This window comes from Chrysemys picta, chromosome 18 (assembly GCF_011386835.1).
Source record: "Chrysemys picta bellii isolate R12L10 chromosome 18, ASM1138683v2, whole genome shotgun sequence".
Taxonomy (NCBI): domain Eukaryota; kingdom Metazoa; phylum Chordata; order Testudines; family Emydidae; genus Chrysemys; species Chrysemys picta.
The window spans coordinates 16851565-16872165 of record NC_088808.1 but is presented as its reverse complement, the minus strand read 5'-3'; the positions used below and the strand labels follow the sequence as shown (position 1 = coordinate 16872165).

Below are 20601 nucleotides of genomic sequence, written 5' to 3'. Positions count from 1 at the left end.
CCTCCTCCTGCCATAGGGCCACAGAGACCAGCGGGCGGGGGAGAGTCAGTTTGGGTCGAGTAGGAGGAGTAGACCCTGAGCTGGGCAGCATTGGCGGGGGCATTGTTGGTGGGGAGCACTGGCAGGGGCAGTGTGGGAGGGGGCAGGGGGCACTGGCATGAGGCTGTATGTGAGGGGGCAGGGGCCCTGTAGGGGAGGGGTAGGGGGATGTGTGGGAGAGGACCAGGGGATACTGGCAGGAGGCTGTATGTGAGGGGGCAGGGGCCCTGTAGGGGAGGGGCAGGGGGATGTGTGGGAGAGGACCAGGGGATACTGGCAGGAGGCTGTATGTGAGGGGGCAGGGGCCCTGTAGGGGAGGGGCAGGGGGATGTGTGGGAGGGGGCAGGGGATACTGGCAGGAGGCTGTATGGAGGGGGCAGGGGCCCTGTAGGGGAGGGGCAGGGGGATGTGTGGGAGGGGGCAGGGGATACTGGCAGGAGGCTGTATGTGAGGGGGCAGGGGCCCTGTAGGGGAGGGGTAGGGGGATGTGTGGGAGAGGACCAGGGGATACTGGCAGGAGGCTGTATGTGAGGGGGCAGGGGCCCTGTAGGGAAGGGGCAGGGGGATGTGTGGGAGGGTGCAGGGGATACTGGCAGGAGGCTGTATGTGAGGGGGCAGGGGCCCTGTAGGGGAGGGGCAGGGGGATGTGTGGGAGGGGGCAGGGGATACTGGCAGGAGGCTGTATGTGAGGGGGCAGGGGCCCTGTAGGGGAGGGGTAGGGCACAGATGGGGGCTGTTGGGACGGGTCCTGGGGTGGGGAATTGGAAAGCGCGAAGATCTGATTCAGCTTTTTTCTCCCCCGCCAGGACACTTGCCGCTCCCCCCACGTCCAGACAGCCGGGGCTGTAACGCGAAGGACTCGTGCCCACGCCCTTGGGTGAGAGGCAGAAAGGGGGGGTGTCATTGACTCGCCGGGGCACGGACAAGCCGGGCGCAGTTATTGCCCCTTTAAAGGAGTCTGTCGCTGTTTGATGAGGTCACACGCCCCATTCCGAGCCCCGGGAAGGGCGGGTCCCTGAGATGCTGATTCAGGGGTGGGCGGGGCCTCCTGCGTCGCGTGGTGATAACGTAAGCGCCTTAGCGACGAGCGGTTGCTAAGGGTGCGATGGACGCTACCTCCCGGCCGCTCCGTGTGCCCCCGGAGATAGGCATTTATGCGGAAAAGCACGAGCTCTTCCAGCTCCTGCAGGTGAGGGGCGGGGCGGGGAGGCCGCAAGTCCCTTCGCCCGCTGGTGATACTGAGGGAATAACAGTGCTCCCCCCAAGCCAGAAGTGAAGGGAGGGGGGGTGGGGGTAACAACTATAGTTCCCAGCATGCACTAGCATTGGTTGGAGGGGGGCCCCCTGTAAAGAGGACTGCCCTCAGCAGGCATTGGGGTGCCCAAGCGCATGTGGGGTGGGGTGGTACTTACAATTCCCAGCATTGGTTGGACTGCACGCACCCGGCATATGGTGGGTCCTGCCCCATGTGTGTGGGTTTAACAGTTGCTCCCACCATACGCTGGTATATTTGGACATATTGATGATTCCTAGCACACACTGGGTAACCCTGCTCCAGGCCTGGGGTTACCCAGTGCAGACTGTTCCTGAGTACCAACATGCCACAGTATATTTGAGGGCATGGAGTGTAATGACTGTTCCCAACGTGTAGTAGGGTGCTCAGAAGAGGTGTATAAACCATTCCCAGCATACAATGGGGTACCCTGAGGGTGGGGGAAAGTGTCATGACCATTCCCAGCAAGCAGTTGAGAGCTATTGGGTGGATGGGTTCAGAACCATGAAGAGTGATGCTAGCACTTGCTGGGGTGCACCTGGCAAAAAAAGAAGCAATGATTCCTAGGGTACATCGGGGCACCTCTGATATGCAGTTGGGCACTTTTGGTGCAGGCAGCACTTACAACACAAGGTATCTTACCACATCTTTCAAGATATATTTATGCCTGTATTTGTAATTTTCACTCCATGCATCTGAAGAAGTGGGTTTTTTACCCATGAAAGCTTATGCCCAAATAAATCTGTTAGTCTTTAAGGTGCCGCTGGACTTCTCATTATCTTTCACGATGGAGCACTGTTTATGTCTGCAGCATGAGGTGTTGTCAAATTAAACACAAGGAAATACTAATCTCTTTGTATCCCTCATGTATCTAGGTGTATCATTATTTATTTAAGCACTATGATTCTTTACTTTTCAAACACTATCTTTGGGCTTGCTACTCTGGAAAACTTAGATGACACTGTCCCTGTCTCAAGGAAATTGGACAAGCTATATGCTAGAAAAACATAATGCACTGGCTATCAACCAGGTTTCATTGCAATATATAATTCTGCAAAAATGTTGACTGTCTGTGGAAGAAAGGTGTTCAGTCGATCAAATGCAAAGCAGGCCTGATAAGTATGATACTTTGTGGATTAGGATGGGAAGTAGTAGGGTGGAGCAGTAGTAGAGAAACCTGTATTTAAAAATTATGTGGCGGTAACTGCTCTTTTTGAGACTAGGCTAATGAATTAATGCATAATCTAATGTATGTTTTTTTGGGGGGGGGGGGGGGAGCATTGTCTATTTTGTGTTGTTTCATCAAACATTTATGCTCTTGTTGTGCCTTTTTATGCACATGTACAACTAATGTGAAACCAATAAAAACACAGTTACAAAGAAGCCTTGTTATTTTAGTAAAGAATGAGATTGACTTTCTAGCCAAAAAGGAGGTTGTGAGTTTCTACAGTCTGTTCCTTAGGTCTAATTTACTTATATTGGGCATTGAAAAGTTTGTTGAGGGAAAAGAGTTCTAATATTGTGATGAGCATTGTTATAGTTTGTTAGAAAAAGTGGCCATAACACATACCAGTGTTAACATTTTTCACATCCTTATTTTGTGTGTTATGAAGACTGTCTCTTCTCATATCTTACCCAAAAACATACTTTTTCTCTGTCTCTGCTATTATTTGTTAGCTCTGTAACTTAACCATGTTATTCAGTGAGAATTTTGAGATCCACTTAGTATGAGCAATGCTGTATAAAATTTGTTCTTCAAAGCAAAACTTCATTCTGCATGCCAGAGAGGTGAAAAACACCAGCATGACCACACACATCTCACAGAAAATCCTTCTTGGACTGCTAAGAGTGAATCTGGATCTGCTCAGATCACAGCTTTGTTAGCCATCTGAGGGCACAAACAAACACACCTGTAAATAATAGCCCCAAGTCTTCAACATTTATGCATCTACCTAACCTTAAACATGTGAGTAAAATTAAGTTTGTGCTTAAGTGATTGCAGCACCGAGGCATAGAATCATAGAAGTAACAATCATCAACAGCTCAAAGAACCATGTGTCATTATAACTTTGCAAGTTTTCTGGGTTTGTTATTTATAATCCTTAAAGAATCACTATCAGGTAAACTTAGGTACCAAATTCGGTTTTTTTAAATAATTGTTGAAAAACGTATATTTTTCATGTATTTATACTGTAATACCAATGAAAACAATTTTATTTCCTGAGATTTAAATATTTTCCCTGTGGTGTTTGTTACTCAGACATTGCAGCATGAGAACTTGCAAGTGAAACTGGTTAGTTTATTTTCATTGTCCAAACTAGATAAAATACAAAAGGTAAACTGCATAAATAGTGAAAAGTCAGGCAAATATGCTGTAGATTCCTTTTCCCTTACACACTCAGTTTATCGAAATGGAACAGGAGATGTGGAATTTATTTGGCTAAATGGGGTTTTGGATATGAGTGTAACTGAGGCTCATTATGTTTCCTACTTTTAGATAGGAAGGTTTTGGATGTGAGATTTTTATTAGTGTAGAAATGAGTTGCACACGGAACTTTGGGAGATAAGGATTAATTGGTGGATAATACCAAGCTTGGGGGTGAGGGGTTGCAAGTGCTTTGAAGGATAGGATTATAATTCAAAATTATCTGGACAAACTGGAGAAATGGTCTGAAGTAAATAGGATGAAATTCAATAAGGACAAATGCCAAGTACTCCATTACGAAGGAACAATCAGTTGTACACACACAAAATGGGAAATGACAGCCTAAGAAGGAGTACTGCGGAAAGGGATCTGGGGGGTCATAGTGGACCACAAGCTAAATATGAGTCAACAGCGTAATGCTGTAGCAAAAAAGTGAACATAATTCTAGGATGTATTAGCAGGAGTGTTGTAAGCAAGTCATGAGAAGTAATTCTTCCGCTTTACTCCGTGCTGATTAGGCCTCAATTGGAGTATTGTGTCTAGTTCTGGGTGCCACATTTCAGAAAAGATGTGGACAAATTGGAGAAAGTCCAGAGAAGAGCAACAAAAATGATTAAAGGTCTAGAAAACACGACCTATGAGGGAAGATTGAAAAAAAAATGGGTTTGTTTAGTCAGGAAAAAAGAAGACTGAGAGGGGACATAAGTTTTCAAGTACATAGAAGGTTGTTACAAAGGAGAGAGAGGAATTGTTGTTCTTAACCTCTGAGGATAGGACAAGCTGCAATTTAAGTTCATTGCTTCAAGGGAAGTTTAGGTTGGACATTAGGAAAAACTTCCTAACTGTCAGGGTGGTTAAGCACTGGAATAAATTACCTAGGGAGGTTGTGGAATCTCCAACATTGGAGACTTTTAAGAGCAGGTTAGATAAACACTGGTCAGAAATGGTGTAGATAATACTTAATCCTGCCATGAGTGCAGGGGACTGGACTAGATGACCTCTCGAGGTCCCTTCCAGTCCTATGATTCTATGATAAGTTCCCATCATGCAACTTTCTCCATCCCATAATGCCATCCCTATGACATAATTTTCAGACCTTTTGTTAAAATCCCATAAACCCACATGGCACTTGTCGCTGCCTGCTATCTCTGACAGAAGCGTGGCGCCCGCACAGCTCTGCACTATTGTCATGAACATTGCAAACATAGGACATATGATCCTCAGGTAATTGCAGAGCCGCAGGAAGTACGGCAACTGTGGGGGACAGGATGATTTCTTTGAGGAGGGAGTGCTAATGGGCATAGCAAAACCAATTCAAGGTTGATGGTGTTCACAGAGCAGCTGCAGGTGGTGGATCACTGCTTCAGGGTCAGAGAAATGAGCACTGACTGGTGGGATCACATCACAATGCAGGTTGGGAATCACGAGCAGTGGCTGCAGAACTTCCAGATGCAAAAAGCCACATTCCTGGATCTGTCTGCCGAGCTCACACCAGCCCTCCAGAGCTTGGATACCAGAATGAGAGCTGAATTGACATTTGAGAAACGAATGGTGGTTGCACTGTGCATGCTTGCAACACTGGATTGCTACTGCTTAGTGGGAAATAATTTTGGAGTTGGTTAATTGACTATGCAGGACTGTGATTCTCAGCAATGTGCACAACATCGTGGATGGATTTGCAGCTATGGGGTGGGGTGAGAGATGGCATGCACATCCATATTTTGGCCCCATCCCACCTTGCAACACAGTACATCAGCAAAAGAGCTACTTTTCTATGGTTATGCAAGCATTGGTGAGTCACCGGGGATGCTTCTCTGATATCAGTATGGGCTGGTCAGGGAAGGTGCAGTCCTTAAAGATCCAAGCGTCATGCACCTTCCCTGACCAGCCCATACTGATATCAAAGAACACAGGACTGTTCAGAAAGCTGCAAGCAGGGACATTCTTTCTTGACTGGCAGATTACCATTTGTGGTGATGAAATGCCAATAGTGATCCTGAGGAACGCATTTCATGAAGCCTTACACTAGCCAGCTTGACAGTTCCAAGGAAAGATTCAACTACCAGCTCAGCAGGTGCAGACTGATAATTGAATGTGGTTTTGGTGGATTGAAGGGACACTGGTGATGTTTACTCACTAAATTAGCTCTCAGTGAGAAAAATATCCCAATGTTATAGCTGCCTGTTTGTCCTGCATACTATCTGTGAGGGAAAGGGGAAAGGTAGAGGTGGAGCATCTGTCTGCTGACTTTAAATTGCCAGACACCAGGGCTATACAAGAGCTCAATAGGGAGCTATGCAGCTGAAGGAGGCCTTGAAGAGCACTTTAGCAGTCAGCAAATGTTAATATGCTGTGCTGGACTGTGCTCTGTCTGGCCCTGATGTTTTGGGGGGTGTTTGCAATTGTAGAGTACATTTATGAATATCACACTGGTTACTGGACATTTATAATTATTACACTGAACCTATGAATTCTGTGATCCTGTTCAACTACAATTTGTGTGCTTCTGATAGCACTAGGTATTCTGCTGTATATGTTATGAAATAACATTAATTTATTTCCAAAAAATAAAAATGTATTGTGTAACAAAAACAGTGGAAAGAGTAATGTGCAGTTAAAAAGCAATACAGTGCAAACTTATAAAATAAATAAACAGAATAGGGCTTTAAAATTAGAAAGACATGAATGTTTTCTAGCAATTTCAATTCATTTCTGCCAAACATACATCAACCATGGTTCTCACAGGTCAGTATGTGTGACGCTGTGGTTTTTGTTATTGTCCCGGCACAGAGTGGTAATGATAGAGATGTGGCCCATGAATCATGCCATGGGGGGCGTAGGGAACTGGTGAAATGGAGCTCTCCATTGATTGCAGGGGGAGGCAAGTACTTGATTGTTGGACCTGTAGGACAACAGGAGTCTGCAGTATTTGCATTTGCTGCCTGAGATGCCCTATTCTAGCCTGGGGATCTCCCTCTCCTAGGCCTTTCTCCTGTCTGCTCTTTCCTTCTCCAGGCTGACTTCTATATTCACCCGCCAAACCCTCTGCTCGTGCTCCAAGACAGCACTGGCTTGCAGGATCTCACTGAACATGGCCTCCCAAGTCTGCTTCTTTCTTCTCATCAGGGTCAGGCATTCTGTAGGTGTGAATGGGGCACCCTTCAAGGCTGCCGTGGCAGCAGCTACGGATAAAACAGACAGGTGTATCATTGTGTTTACAGTCACAAAGGAAAGCAAAAGATAAGTTTCAGAACGCCTTTCCCCTATTCCCATAAAAGTTTTAAATCAGATACGCCTCAATCAAGACACCTCCAGCTTTGGTGCACCTCTGCACAACGCCACTGTCTAGCTGCAGCCATAGTGAGTCTGGCTTGCTGAGGGTGAGGAGAGGGTAGGGTGAAGAGTGAGTCGTTTGGTTAAGTAAACCAAAAAAAATTCAACCCCTGTTTCCACGGGTATGAGTACAGGGCAATGGCACTGTGTACAGGTGCTATTTTCCTCAGGCGGTGGTGATTTTAGCTGTTATCTCACTCCTGAGGCTAACAAAGGTACAGAGAGCACAGCTGCTGTTGGTGTCCTGAAGCTGCCCAGGCCCTTATCCTGCTAGCCTGTTTACCACAGTGGTGCCTGCTGAAGTCATTGCAGAGTGGTATAGGAAAGTGTCCTACTGAGGAGGGAGAAATAAAGCAGCCTTTCCTCATATTCTTTGGGAAAGGATTCCAGAGTACTTCCATGGAAGTTTCATTGAGATCCCTCAGAAGGGTATAAGGGACATCCCTGTATACATAAACAAACTGCTCAGCATGCCATTCCACCCCACCCAACCTAACAATACAAGGGAATGAAAAGCAGATAACTCTACCTCTGTTTGTTGTACCTCTGGGTCTTTTCGTAGGAGTGAAACAGTGAAAAGCAGATACCTGTGTCCTGCTAACTTGGGTTTGTGCTGGGTACCATCTTCACATATAAACTTTTTATGGGGGAATACATGCATGTGCTTATCCTGGTTTCTTCCCCCAGATCCGTCTTGGCTGGCAGGACTGGCTAGACTGCGGTAGAGTCTTGAATAGATCTTGGCTCACTCATAGCTGGACTCCCCCCACCATGGGACACCCCCCCCCCCTTGTTCACAGGCTTGGTCTCGGGCTCCACTGAGGAACCCAGGATGCTCTGTGGGGTGCTGGTGGGGTTTCTGCCAGGTATGGCATGCAGCTCCCTGTAAAAGCAGCAGGTCTGAAGCTCAGCACCGGATTGACTGTTGGCCTCCCTGGCCTTACGATATGCCTGTTGCAGTTCCTTTACCTCTACATGTCACTGCTGCTGATCCCTGTCATACCCTTTTGCTTTCGTCCCCTGTGCAATCTTTCTGTAGATGTCCATGTTTATACAAGTGATTTCTAGCTGTGATTGCATAGCCCCTTCTCTCCTCAAGCCCAAGAGATCCAGTACCTCCTGGATACTGGCGACACGGAGCATGTCTATAACGTATAACCAGCAGGGTCGGATGGAAAGTTGCACGCAACAAGGGAGAACTACTAGGTGTGTCTCGCCAAGCTGGCAGTCAGGAAATGGCATTTAAAAAATACGCAGAGATTGGGGGGGGTAGGGACTGGCTTCTGGTCTCCATGACCTGGGCAGTGGAGTTCACAACTGTGATCAGAGCGATCACTGTCAGGCATTGTGCGACAGCTGCTGGGGGAGTGGTAAGGTTGACATATGTCATACAATGTCTACTTTGTATTGTGTTGACCATGGTACATCAACATGAATCAATGCTATTTGGGGAGGTGGTGTTCCTGCTTCTCAAGAACGGGGTGCTTGCATCAGCGGGAGACACATTGAGTGTAGACACATGAATAAATAGTTGACGCAAGGCAACTTATGTCAAACTAACTTTGTAGGATAGACCAGTCCTTAGGCATCACAGAAAATGGAAGGAGGTTTTATTGAGTTAGGTCCTATATTCCTACAGGCTAACCTCCTGAGCGTTGTTGCCTGCTACCAGAAAAAATATGCACTATAGCACTGTAAAATTCCAGCACTGAAAAAACTAAGGAGTAATATTAGAAACATTTTTCACATGTAGGTCCAGTTATGGACTTATCTGCTGTGATGGAGTGGGGCTGTGTAGTTACAGTAAGAGTGTCTGAAAGTTAGGATTCCTGGATCTTATTCCGAAGTCAGTGGAAAGATATCCATTGATTTCAATGGGAATTGGATCAGATCCTGTATAAACCTGAGTAATGGACCTGCAAGGTGGTGTGTGTGGTGGAAAGAAGTTTGTGCTCTTTTTTTTTTTTTTTGGTTCTTTATGATGTATGAAGAAGACCTGAAAAAACATTTTTTCAAGGCAGGGTTTTTTACAACAGAAATTCAGGTCTTGTCTACCCTCGAAGCCTTATAGGCTACTGGAGAACTAATAGGATTATGACTGAAAGAGGACGTGAAAACTGATCAAAAGAGAAAGTTATTTTTATTTATATTAGTCGCAATTCCTTATTTTTTAATTTGTTTGTGTTAACACTGCCTTGACTTGGCTGTGAAACATTTGGGAGAAAGGATGTCTTTAAGCTTCAACATCCTGCCCTTTCAATGAAGGTCTGAGAGAGCTCACAATCCACATTTCTATGTTCTCCAAGAAGCCTTCCAGCAAGAACAGTGAAGATTGTGTGAAATTCTTGATACTTTTAAGGTAAATCAAGTAAGGGTGGGGTGGGAGTTTATAAATAAAATAAATAACATCCCCCAAATCTTTCAGGCCTTCTTGCTGCATCAGAAATAATAAAAGGGACCCACATCCATTTATTTTCCTTAGCAAATCATCTTTAACCTCTATGTACTTAGTTTGGCCCTCTCTAAAATGCTCTTCATATTTCCTTACCTCACAGGAACTTATGAAGATGAATGAATATCAATCTCTTTGAGGTCCTCATGTGAAAGATTGCTATAGAAATGCAAAGTATTATCATCATCATCATCGTTATTATTATTAATTTGTTATTATTACTGTGGCTGTGTTAAATTTCCTGCTGAGTCTGTCCTATTTATTTTCAGAATATGCTTGAAGGGTTGTTAATCCATAAACCTGATGAACCCATTGAGTATATGATAAGCCACTTAAAGCAAGACAATGATCATGGTAAGTGAAAATGAGAGACCATATGTAGTTCAACTTGTGATTTATAAACCATTGTTGTGAAGCTCTACTTCAGTTGGCAAATGGTGGATAAAAGTTTTCAGCCTGTCTCTCAAATGTTTTTAAGCGATTTGGAATAGTTATTGGTAAGATATTTTTAATTTCTTTTCTAGTGGATAATCTAATAAAAATGCACTTGAACAGTTATAAAAATGAAATCCTCTAAGGGAATAACAAAGAGTTCTAGTGTATCAATTATTAATGCTTTCTGTGCCCCATCTGATATTTCCTGTTGTCTTTAAACTCGCTAATTACCCCTTTTGTCAGGTGTAAAATTGGTTTCCCATTCTACCTGGGCTGGCAGCGTCTTTGTTTTTTTGAGTACTTAGTTACTTGCTACGGTTAATGAGTTCCACTGCTCAGTGGCATCTCAGCTGAAGGAACAGCAAGCATGCCTACCCATGTGTATAACAAAACCTGATAAATTGAATAGGAAGTATGTATTCTGCACAATAAAAGCATGTACACTCAATCAAATTATTTGATTTACAAACTGTTCACCCTTAGGCAGATTATATTTGGAGATGCACAACTGAACTATAATTTTGTTCCGCATGAGCTGTCAGGAGTAGCTGGTGTCATGTTGCTTTGATGTTTCTTTAAAACCATAGTAAACCATTATGAAAGTTCTGCTGCAGCATCAATGAAATCATTATCACAAGAGATGCTAAGAGCTCTTCCTACTTAGTGATCAGATGGATGTCGATTGAAATGAGGCTAAATAGCAAAAATCAAATCCTGCGAATTGTGTCCAGCCTGTTTTGATGTGGGCAGCATGAGAAATCTGATCTGTTTTACAGCCCCGTTGAAAGTACCCAGTTGAGGAGTTTCATGGGATTTTATAGAATGCTGATAAATCTCCATCACACTGAGCTAAGGCTTGTTCTTTAACCCCACGGTATTATTTGAACAGAATCAAGCAGGTTGCCATTCATGACTTCAGTAAAATAAGAGGCTAAAGATAGAACCACAGCAATTGTTTGTCAAATGAAAAACTGCTATCTGTTTGTGGTTTGAAAGAATCTATTAAGACGTGGAAGGAACTCCAATTAAAATTAAAGCCTAAATGTTGTTTTAAAAGTAAATTTTATGGAAAACAATGTAAGAGAAATCTGTAGTAGAGCTGATATTTACTTTTTGATCATGGTGGAAGGTGCTGACTCTTTAGAAGAAAAAACCCTTATTAGAGCCATCAGTAAAGTGATGAATTTTCATGATCTTGCCTTGCTAGACAGTTTTAGCCCCAGAGAAATTTTCAAACAGAGATGTGGAAAAAAGATATTGCAGCTACCCCAGGTGTGAAGTCAGAAAATCTTTTTAATTAATAGTGGGATTTAAAGCACTCTTTAAAAAATACAAACAAACCTAATGATTATAACTTACAACAATCCTGATGAAGCTCTTGGGCCAAATATTAGGTGACTGGGCTCTCATATTCAAGGCTATGTGGTATTGTTCTTTCATGTGGTTGTTCTAAAAAGCTAGAACAATGTGATGACTAAGCTATTTTTAATGCAAAGATGTCAGTTTTGTACATTTTATCTGGGTTTGTGCTAATAAAAGGTTTCCAAAATCCAAGTAACTTTTTTTTTCTGGTGAGTACTTCCTATATAACCATGCCCATGATGAAATTTACAAAATTCTGGAAAAATGTTAGTCTTGTACTGTATACTTCTTCAGTTCGATAGAGGAGTTGCCTTATAAGCTAAGTGATTTTTTTTGCATTAATATTAATCACAGAATCATTTGGACTTGAAGGGACCCCTACTGAGTCCAGCCCATCCTTTTGCATTGTGCCAGGAATAATTCAGTTCCCCCTAAAACTGTACCTGAATGCGAAATGTTAAGACTGCTTGGAAAAGTAAATTCTGTCACATCTCAAGATTCAACACTGAGATGTGGTTTATTACCAAAGAAAAAGGTGTTGTGTAGATTTCTTGGTGTTCATTTAGCTGCCTGTGTAGACCTCAAGCATTTAATACTCACTGTGTGCTGATTTGAGGGGTTAAACGTTACATACAGTGATGCTCTGGTTGTGCCCTTGTGTCATATGTTTAGGGAAAAATGCCTTAGAAGAGTCTTACAAGTGTGCAAATGAGTAAATCAGTGCATTACACTGCCTCATCTGCTGCCAGCCACTAAGCAGAGAGAAAACCAGATTTAGTACAAAGTGAGCATTTACAGTAGCCCTGGGCAATATTAAAGCATGATATGGTGTATATAATGGTACGTTTCGTTTTTCATCAAACGTTTGTCCAAGAAAGTTGTGTATTAAAGCTTCAATACCTAAGGGTTTTCTTGTGAATTTTAAATCATGCTCCTAGTTAAACCTCAAAAGGATCTGTGGATGGAAAGGTTTTTTGATTTTCTTTGAAGTGGTTTGAAGAAGTTGATTAGTGTTGGCACCCGAGCACTCTTTTATGACGCTGTTTATAAATAATTCCTCAGTACCGGGCTGGAGTTTCAAGGTGTTAGATTTTAAGAAACTAGGATTTAATCACATTACATTTGAAAGAAATTATGTGATAAAAACAGCCGATGTATCCTTTTAAAGTATTTTTCGACATTGTGTACTAGTTCTGTTGCGCTTGCAAGAACCAATACGGGGGGAGTTTTCCTTAAACCTTCCCAGTCAAATAACTTTGTAAAGATGAAGCTGTAATTTGGGTTTTATGAATGTTTAAAAATTGCACCTGCCCAGCTGCTCCTAAGTGTTTGGAAGGTCTTTATAAAATTACATTTCCAATCCTTTCCTGTCTGCCGAGATCAGAGAGTATATTCCTTTTGGTTGTCATGACCTGGAGAGGTTTTTGGCTGGATAGATCCCCTAACTCATCATCTTTGACCCATACTACTGCCAATAAATACCTATCAGTCACTGTTCTCAAGCCTGATTCCTTCTCCCCCCACAATGGAAAGTGGGAAGAAAAACCCAAGATGTTAATGTAGCAATTCAAGGGATCACAGCCCAAAATGCACGCATGCAAAAAAGCCTCAAATCTTTCTCAAGCGATATTTCCCCTTTCTCCTTGTTTTTTGACACCGCTGATCTTTCCCTACATCACCGTAGAATGAGAATAATCATTGTGTTGTCTATATGATTGTAAATTTCTTGGGACCGGGACCTTATCCATTTTTTTTTTTTTATTCTTTAGGTCGCCCTGTACAGCTATGGCGCTATAAGAATAATAAAAACCAAACTAATAAATACTAGTAGAGATGAGACAGGAACTTGTGTGCTAAGGGAAAAGAGGTTGCTGCCATGGCAAGTAACTTTTTTTCCTTCCTTTCATCTTGCATCCCCTCCGCATGGAAGGGACACTGACATGCAGCAGATAAACACAGAAGGAGAAAAAAATGGAACTTAATGCTGACTAGAGAAATGAAGGGCAGCGGATAAAAGGATAGAGGAGAAATGTGGAGTAGCCCATTTTCTCCTGTGACTGGGAAAAATGTTAGTGTCCCACAGGCAATCTGAGAAATGTTCCGTATACATTTTTTCCCCTATTTCTACCCACGAGGTAGCTATCTGCAATAGCAAAGAAAAGTGCCCATTTTGCAATGTATAAACCTTCTTGATCCATGACATAACCTATCTAGAGAAAGGTGTGAGTTGAAATTATATTACTCATGTTTCATTTTCTAAAAATGAAAAGGAAATGCATTATTAGTACAAAGTAGTAAAATAAGAAACTATACACTTTGAAATTGGCCATCATGCTGCATATACAAAATTAAAATACTGTAAGATGCATCAGATCGAAACCATTTAACATGTTGGGAATAAAAAGCAAAGTTAGAAACATAAGTATTCAGTATTTATGCCCTGTTTATGTGAGTTGCAAATAAGCTGTCTGTGCTTAAAGCTAGATATGGGCTAAGTGCCTTGCCAAATCAGAGTCTTAAATGTGTTAACTATGGAAATTAAATTAAGACATAGTCATGACTAGCTTGGTCCCCCAATCCTGCAGTCCTTACTCAAGCAGAACTCCCAGTGAAGTAACTGTATCACAGTATAATTACATATGCTGTATATTATGTAATATGAAGAAACAATAACGGTGTCTTGCCTTTCTGTATCTTGACATTCATGTATATTTATTTTATAGTTCCAAGAATTTGTATACTTGGTCCACCCGCCTCTGGAAAAACCACTATTGTAAGTATATTACCTTAAGTGTTATAACACTGCACTGCCATATGTTTGCAAATTAGAACTTCTTGTTCAGTTATGCTAGAATAATTATGTATTTAGAAGTCAAAAGTCTTGTGACAATAGAATAAAAATAACTTTTATTCCTGTTTTGTGGGCCATAGTTTTGGCCTGTGCCTAGATACCACGGTGATAGACTGACTAGATTAGATTAGACAGAAGCACTGGCACCTTAGAACAGAGGAACTGAAAAATGTGAGAAACGAGGGGTGTTTACACAAAACAACCTGGCAGGCTTGTTACATTTATGGATTTGAGACATTTAGGTTCAAATTTTCAGAAGTGTTTTTTAAGTTTTGGGTGTACAACTTTAGATGTTCTGGGCTTGATTTTCAGAGGTGAGGGCCACCCACAGCTCCCAATTAAGTTGGAGTTCTGGGTGCTCAGCACTTCTGAAAATCAGGCTTGAGGGGTATGATTTTCATAGTGCTTATGTGACTTAGGAGCACAAATACTATTAAGAGTTACAGAGTAGCAGCCGTGTTAGTCTGAATCCGCAAAAAGAACAGGAGTACTTGTGGCACCTTAGAGACTAACAAATTTATTTGAGCATTATTAAAAGTTAGTGTTCCTTAATCACCTAGGCACTTCTGAAAATTCTACCCTGAGTGTCTAAAGTTGGGCACTCAAACTTAGAGGCCACTTTTGAAAGTGTGGTTCTTAGTATACTGCTACGTGTGTGTGTGTGTGTGTGTGTGTGTATGTATGTGTGTGTGGTGGGTGGGAGGGGATAAAGGGGGTTGAACCACATAGAATTTAAAATGTGTTAATTGCCACAACTGCTTTTGACCTAAAAGTTTTACAGTTTATAGGACTGTATAACAGTGTATTTTCAAAAAAAAATAGTTATGGCTTTTTATGCTTTCAGAATTAACATCCATTTATATTTTACGTTTTTAGAAACTTTTTTTCAGATGCAGTTAAGACTTGCCAGAGAAATGGTCTATGTACAGCTAGCACCTTTCTCAACAGCTTCCATTCTCTGTGTGTATTTAAAATCACATTTGCAAATTTCAGGGACAAAAATAAGTTTCTACCGTTTATTCCGCCCCCCTCCTTTTGGCAGTGCAGAAACAGTGCAGTTGTGAGATAGGGAGCTGGATTCTGATCTGGTTTGTGCATCATTAAGAAAATTGTTAACTGGTTCAGTCCCAGGGCCAATACTACTCATTTATGCTGGTACAAAGCCGCTGAAAATAATGAAATTGCACTGGTATTTATTTTCCATGTAATATAAATATATATTTCCATTATATGGCAGGGTACTGGTAATAATAATAATAATAATAAACTGGTATCTTCCCTTGACAAGATTATAAGAGTTTATGAAATTCCCAGCCAAAAAAACTTTGTGAAAATGGTGTTATACTTGTAAATACGTATTAAAAATGTAAAATAGGGAGGAAATAAACTTTTAAAGAACTCTGGAATTTCAAAGAAAACATTGAAAAGCTAGGAAATTAAGTTAAATTAAAATTTTAAACAATACTATGTAATTAGAGAATTAAAGTACCATACATTATCTATATTCTGTCCTGATATCCCCACCATCCAGTGCACCCTACCTGAAAGATAGGTACTTGCTCGACAGGTATTGTATATTACAGCCAGCTGCCCTATTCAACCCCATATATGCCTTTGTGGTTGGCTCCTGACCCCTGATGTCTGGGGGACATCTTAAATCCTATGTAGTCAGTGGGAGTTGGAGATGCTCAGTACTTCTCAGGTTCAGTCTTATAATTTGGTGGTTCATCTAAGAAGTCTGTAACTCCAGACACCTTTTACAAAATTCCCCCCGGAATGATATACCATGGTTTGCATAGTTGAATTGCAAGTGTATATAGGAAACAATATTGGGAAAGTGAGAAAGAGGTTAGGTGAGTTGTTCGGGCCTAGTCCAAAACCTGCTGAAGTCACTGGAAGCACTCTCTTTGATTTCAGTGGGCCTTGGATTGGAACCTTTGTGCTTATGAAGTGTAAAAGGTAAGTGTTTGGTGTTGCCATGTTGTGAATGGACAGTCTGTGACCATGGAATGGGTGGGTATTGCACAAATTATGCTGAGTATGGTCACAGCGTAATGGAAGTATTTGACTCATTTTTCAATGTCTATCTATGGTATTAGAAACCTATATAATTACTTTCTAAGCCAGGAAAGATGTCATGCAGGCATAAGGCTGTGTCATTAATTTGGATGGAGGGTTAGAGGCATGGATACAGAGTTAAGGTTGCTTTTGTGTTTCTTAACAATGCATATTCATATTTGTCTGCTTCTTTTAAGTTTTACCTTAAATTCAAATTTCTTGGCTGTTCAATATATATAGTTTTGAAAACTTCAGCATTCTTTTATTTCCCCTTAAGTTACTGATATATATTCACAACCTTAATTGCATATTAACAAAGCATCTGTTCTGCAATGTGAGTACTTATGAAGCTTACAGTTATGGATTATTTGTCTAAATTGGAGGCTAGGAAAATACTGACTTGTTTTGCTTTCTGTGGGGCTTCTGAAAACATATTTTATTTGCACCCATCTTTTTTTCCTCCCATTTCTTTCCCCAGGCAACATGGCTTTGTAAACAATTGAATACCCCTTGTATCACTCAGGAGACTTTATTGGAAGAAACATTAGAGCTGACAAAAGAAGTAAAGGCATTTCAAGAGAGAGGACAGGTACGTAGGGAGAGGTAACAGTACCAGCTCAGTGTGCTATGGAAGACAAATTATATGACACTGCCATGATTTCAAATGGTGGACAACTTGATCAGATTAAAGTACAAAGTTTTGCATCAATGGTGGTTTGAACATGGGTGTATGAATTTGTAGGTGCAGGGGTTTCCATAGGGAGAAAATAACCTTTTTGCTACATATAATAATATGAACAGAGATAAAAATATACTATGACACAGACAGGGATGGGAGAGACAGGGATTGGCAATGATTGAAAACCTTAACATTAGATTCTTCTTAGATACTAGAAATACATTTCTGGGTATGCACAGTACTGTTTAAAGAGTTATACGGTTTCACAAGAGAAAGCCTGTTCTGTTTTAGCATGTTTGATGATCTCCATTAAGTAAGCACTATTCTCTGGGGTCTGTTTCACTACAAAATACTTCCAGAAGATATGTTCCTGGAGAACACTTCTTTGATGTGACAGAGCTACTTAGCGACGTAGGGTTGATTTTTCTGTAGCATGACACAAATACGGTTCTTGGTGCACTAACTCAGAGTAGTGTGCCAATCCAGTCATGTGGTGAGTGCAAACCCAAGAGGCGCTCAGGCTGAGGAGGCAGCAGCAGGATCAGGAGGACTTTGAGGGTATGTTTATACTGCAGCGTAAGCCCAGGGTTCGAACTCAGGCTCAAGCCTAACACCCCTTCTGTCTAAACACAAATCATGCTACCCCAGGGCTCAAACCCAGGGTCCCAGGACTCCAGGAGAGTGGAATCTCTGATCCAGGACCCAGGATTCCAGCCCTATTGCTTTGTAGTGAAGATGCAGCTAGACTGGATTCACTCTCAGAGTCCACCAAAAGTATTCCACAATCCCATGGGCCGACTTTCTTTGTCCTCTGTACAGTCAAGTTTGGTGGACAGTCAAGTTTTCCCACACTGGACCTGAACAAAGAGCTAGAGTGGCCACATTTTGGGAAGGCGTTAGGAAGTCTGGGATAGGGGTGGTTGGACTCAGGTCTACATAATGCAGCGTAGACGCTGGGGTCCCAGATTGGGACCCAGGGTTCAACAGTTCCTAAACTGGGGTTACAGTTGAATGTAGTTGCTGAAGCCCTTAGTTAACAAACCCAGGATCTGGTAGGTTACTAACTCAAGTTCTACTAACCTGGGGCTTACATAGCAGTGTAGACATACCCAGTTCCTAGGCTAGCCACATTTAAATGCTTCAACCAACCTTCAGAAGAGCATTTGTTTCACTACTCGCTCTGAATTAATTAATCCTTCCACCCCTCATCTATGGCCAGTACTCTGGAGCCATTCTTTTCCCCTCCCTAACATCTTATGGAAATTTTTTTGAAATAAGTTGTTCAATGAGCATTTTTGCCAGTTGACTTGAGGTATGGTATTGACATGAGAGTTACTTGCCTTATAGGTCAGTGAAGTAAGTCCTACAGAGTTGACAGCTAGTGAAGATAGAAGAGAATGAAATGGGGGAAGGATGTCCTGAATAAATCGGGTCAGCACCCCCCTTTACCCTCCCCTCCACAAAAAAATAAAAATAAGACCCTATATTCATTACATTGAATCAAAGAATAAGGTTTGGAGATGCCTTGAGTTGAACTCCTGGTCTGAAGATTTGTGAGGAAAAAGTCCATCAAAATCACTGAGACTACCTGCAAAACATCTGCTTTTGACTGGGATGGAATAGGTTGGCGTAAAAATGGCTTTTATTGAAAAAATGAACTTTAATAATTTGAGTGAAGGATTTTTTTTTAAGATTATTTTACTAGATTCATGAAACTCAATTTAGAGAGGGGGAAATTTAAAACAAAAATTCCCTTTGGTTTAATTACTCTAATTATTAACATATTTCAGACTGAAGAGAAGCACTTTCAAGGGTGTCCTTTTGGGCTTACTTGATTTAAAAACACTGATGGTGTAGAAGATGAAAGCCAAAGATGTCAGGGCTAATCAGGTGGCAAAGAGCATCTGAAAGCTGAAATTGGTGGTGTTTTAGTGTTGTGCTGTTTATACCTTTGTTTGTAGGATGTTAGCTACTAGAGGGATGACTTTCATAAATCATTTTTCCAATTCCCTTGCATGATTTTGACTCTTCATATATGACTGTTATGACTAAGGATGAAATTCTGGCTCTATGGAAGTCAATGGGAGCTTTGCCACTGATTTAATTGTAGCCAGGACATCACCCTCAAATATATATATATATATATATATTTTTTTTTTTTTAATTTTTTTCTCCTTGTTTGCTCCTTCTTTCCATGGGTTAAACCCACTTTTGGCATAAGTGGCCATAATTCCAGTGGTGAATTTGATCTCATATGCACCCATTAGCACTAAGAGGAAAAGGGTGGGTATGCAGAGACTAGAATACAGAACGGTTCATATAGTTCAATATACAACTGGGCACTAAAAAAACTGCAGTCCTCTCCAAAGCAGTTTAATACATGAAATGAGCTTGTGTTTTGTAAAGTCCACCTTGAAGATCATTCATTGCAATTTAATTTATTTAGATGATCATTTCACTTCATGTGTATGAGGTAACCAGGGCTAAATTAACCCAAAGGCCAAAAAGCTCAGGTATTCATTAACTCAATCTACCTACGTATTGTTACTAGAGCACATACTGCAAAAAAAATTCCACAAATATTTATTCAAACTTTTTGATTAGTTCACTTTGGCCCCATTTGCTTCCTGTGAAAATTTGAGCATTTGAGTTTTACTGGCCCAGGAGTTAATGGAATGGGGATTTTAAATGTATGATTATTCTCAGAAACTAAATTTTATATTTGCACATGCAAGCATTTGCTGACCCATGGTCTGGCACTAACTAATAAGCTCAAATAGTGACAGCCAACTATCATCAATCCACATTTACAAATATTCAAAGAAGAAGTCAAATATTTTTGAATATTGGATAAATTTGAGGGAATCATGATCTGCTAACAAATATTCCATGAACGGAAGTAGAGGCTCAATTTTTAGATAAATCATTGCAAATTATTTCCTCATCTCTAGTTAGAACAATGTTAATACAGTAGAAACCATCTTCAGGTTATTCCTCTAGTGAAGTTTAATGATTAAAGCAACAGAGGGTCCTGTGGCACCTTTAAGACTAACAGAAGTATTGGGAGCATAAGCTTTCGTGGGTAAGAACCTCACTTCTTCAGATGCAAGTAATGGAAATTTCCAGACGCAGGTATAAATCAGTATGGAGATAACGAGGTTAGTTCAATCAAGGAGGGTGAGGTGCTCTGCTAGCAGTTGAGGTGTGAACACCAAGGGAGGAAAAACTGCTTCTGTAGTTGGATAGCCATTCACGGTGTTTGTTTAATCCTGATCTGATGATGTCAAATTTGCAAATGAACTGGAGCTCAGCAGTTTCTCTTTGGAGTCTGGTCCTGAAGTTTTTTTGCTGTAAGATGGCTACCTTTACATCTGCTATTGTGTGGCCAGGGAGGTTGAAGTGTTCTCCTACAGGTTTTTGTATATTGCCATTCCTGATATCTGACTTGTGTCCGTTTATCCTCTTGCGTAGTGACTGTCCAGTTTGGCCAATGTACATAGCAGAGGGGCATTGCTGGCACATGATGGCATATATAACATTGGTGGACATGCAGGTGAATGAGCCGGTGATGTTGTAGCTGATCTGGTTAGGTCTTGTGATGGTGTTGCTGGTGTAGATATGTGGGCAGAGTTGGCATCGAGGTTTGTTGCATGGGTTGGTTCCTGAGTTAGAGTTGTTATGGTGCGGTGTGTGG

The 20601-nt window shown here is 41.6% G+C and overlaps 1 protein-coding gene across 11 annotated transcripts in view; it reads left to right on the top strand.

Moving 5' to 3' along the window:
* Positions 1-20601, top strand: part of AK8 (adenylate kinase 8) — a 128041-nt gene that overhangs the window by 9761 nt on the left and 97679 nt on the right. For 3 of the 11 annotated variants that reach the window (XM_065571954.1, XM_065571950.1, XM_065571956.1), the window contains 4 exons: positions 846-916; positions 9792-9876; positions 14043-14092; positions 16707-16817. In XM_065571954.1, the coding sequence (XP_065428026.1) occupies positions 846-916; positions 9792-9876; positions 14043-14092; positions 16707-16817 (317 nt within the window). Of the gene's footprint in view, positions 1-4; positions 109-845; positions 1229-5591; positions 5812-8184; positions 8277-9676; positions 9697-9791; positions 9877-14042; positions 14093-16706; positions 16818-20601 lie in introns of those variants that run through there. The other 8 variants (XM_065571952.1, XM_065571953.1, XM_065571955.1 and 5 more) reach the window with 7 other exon arrangements.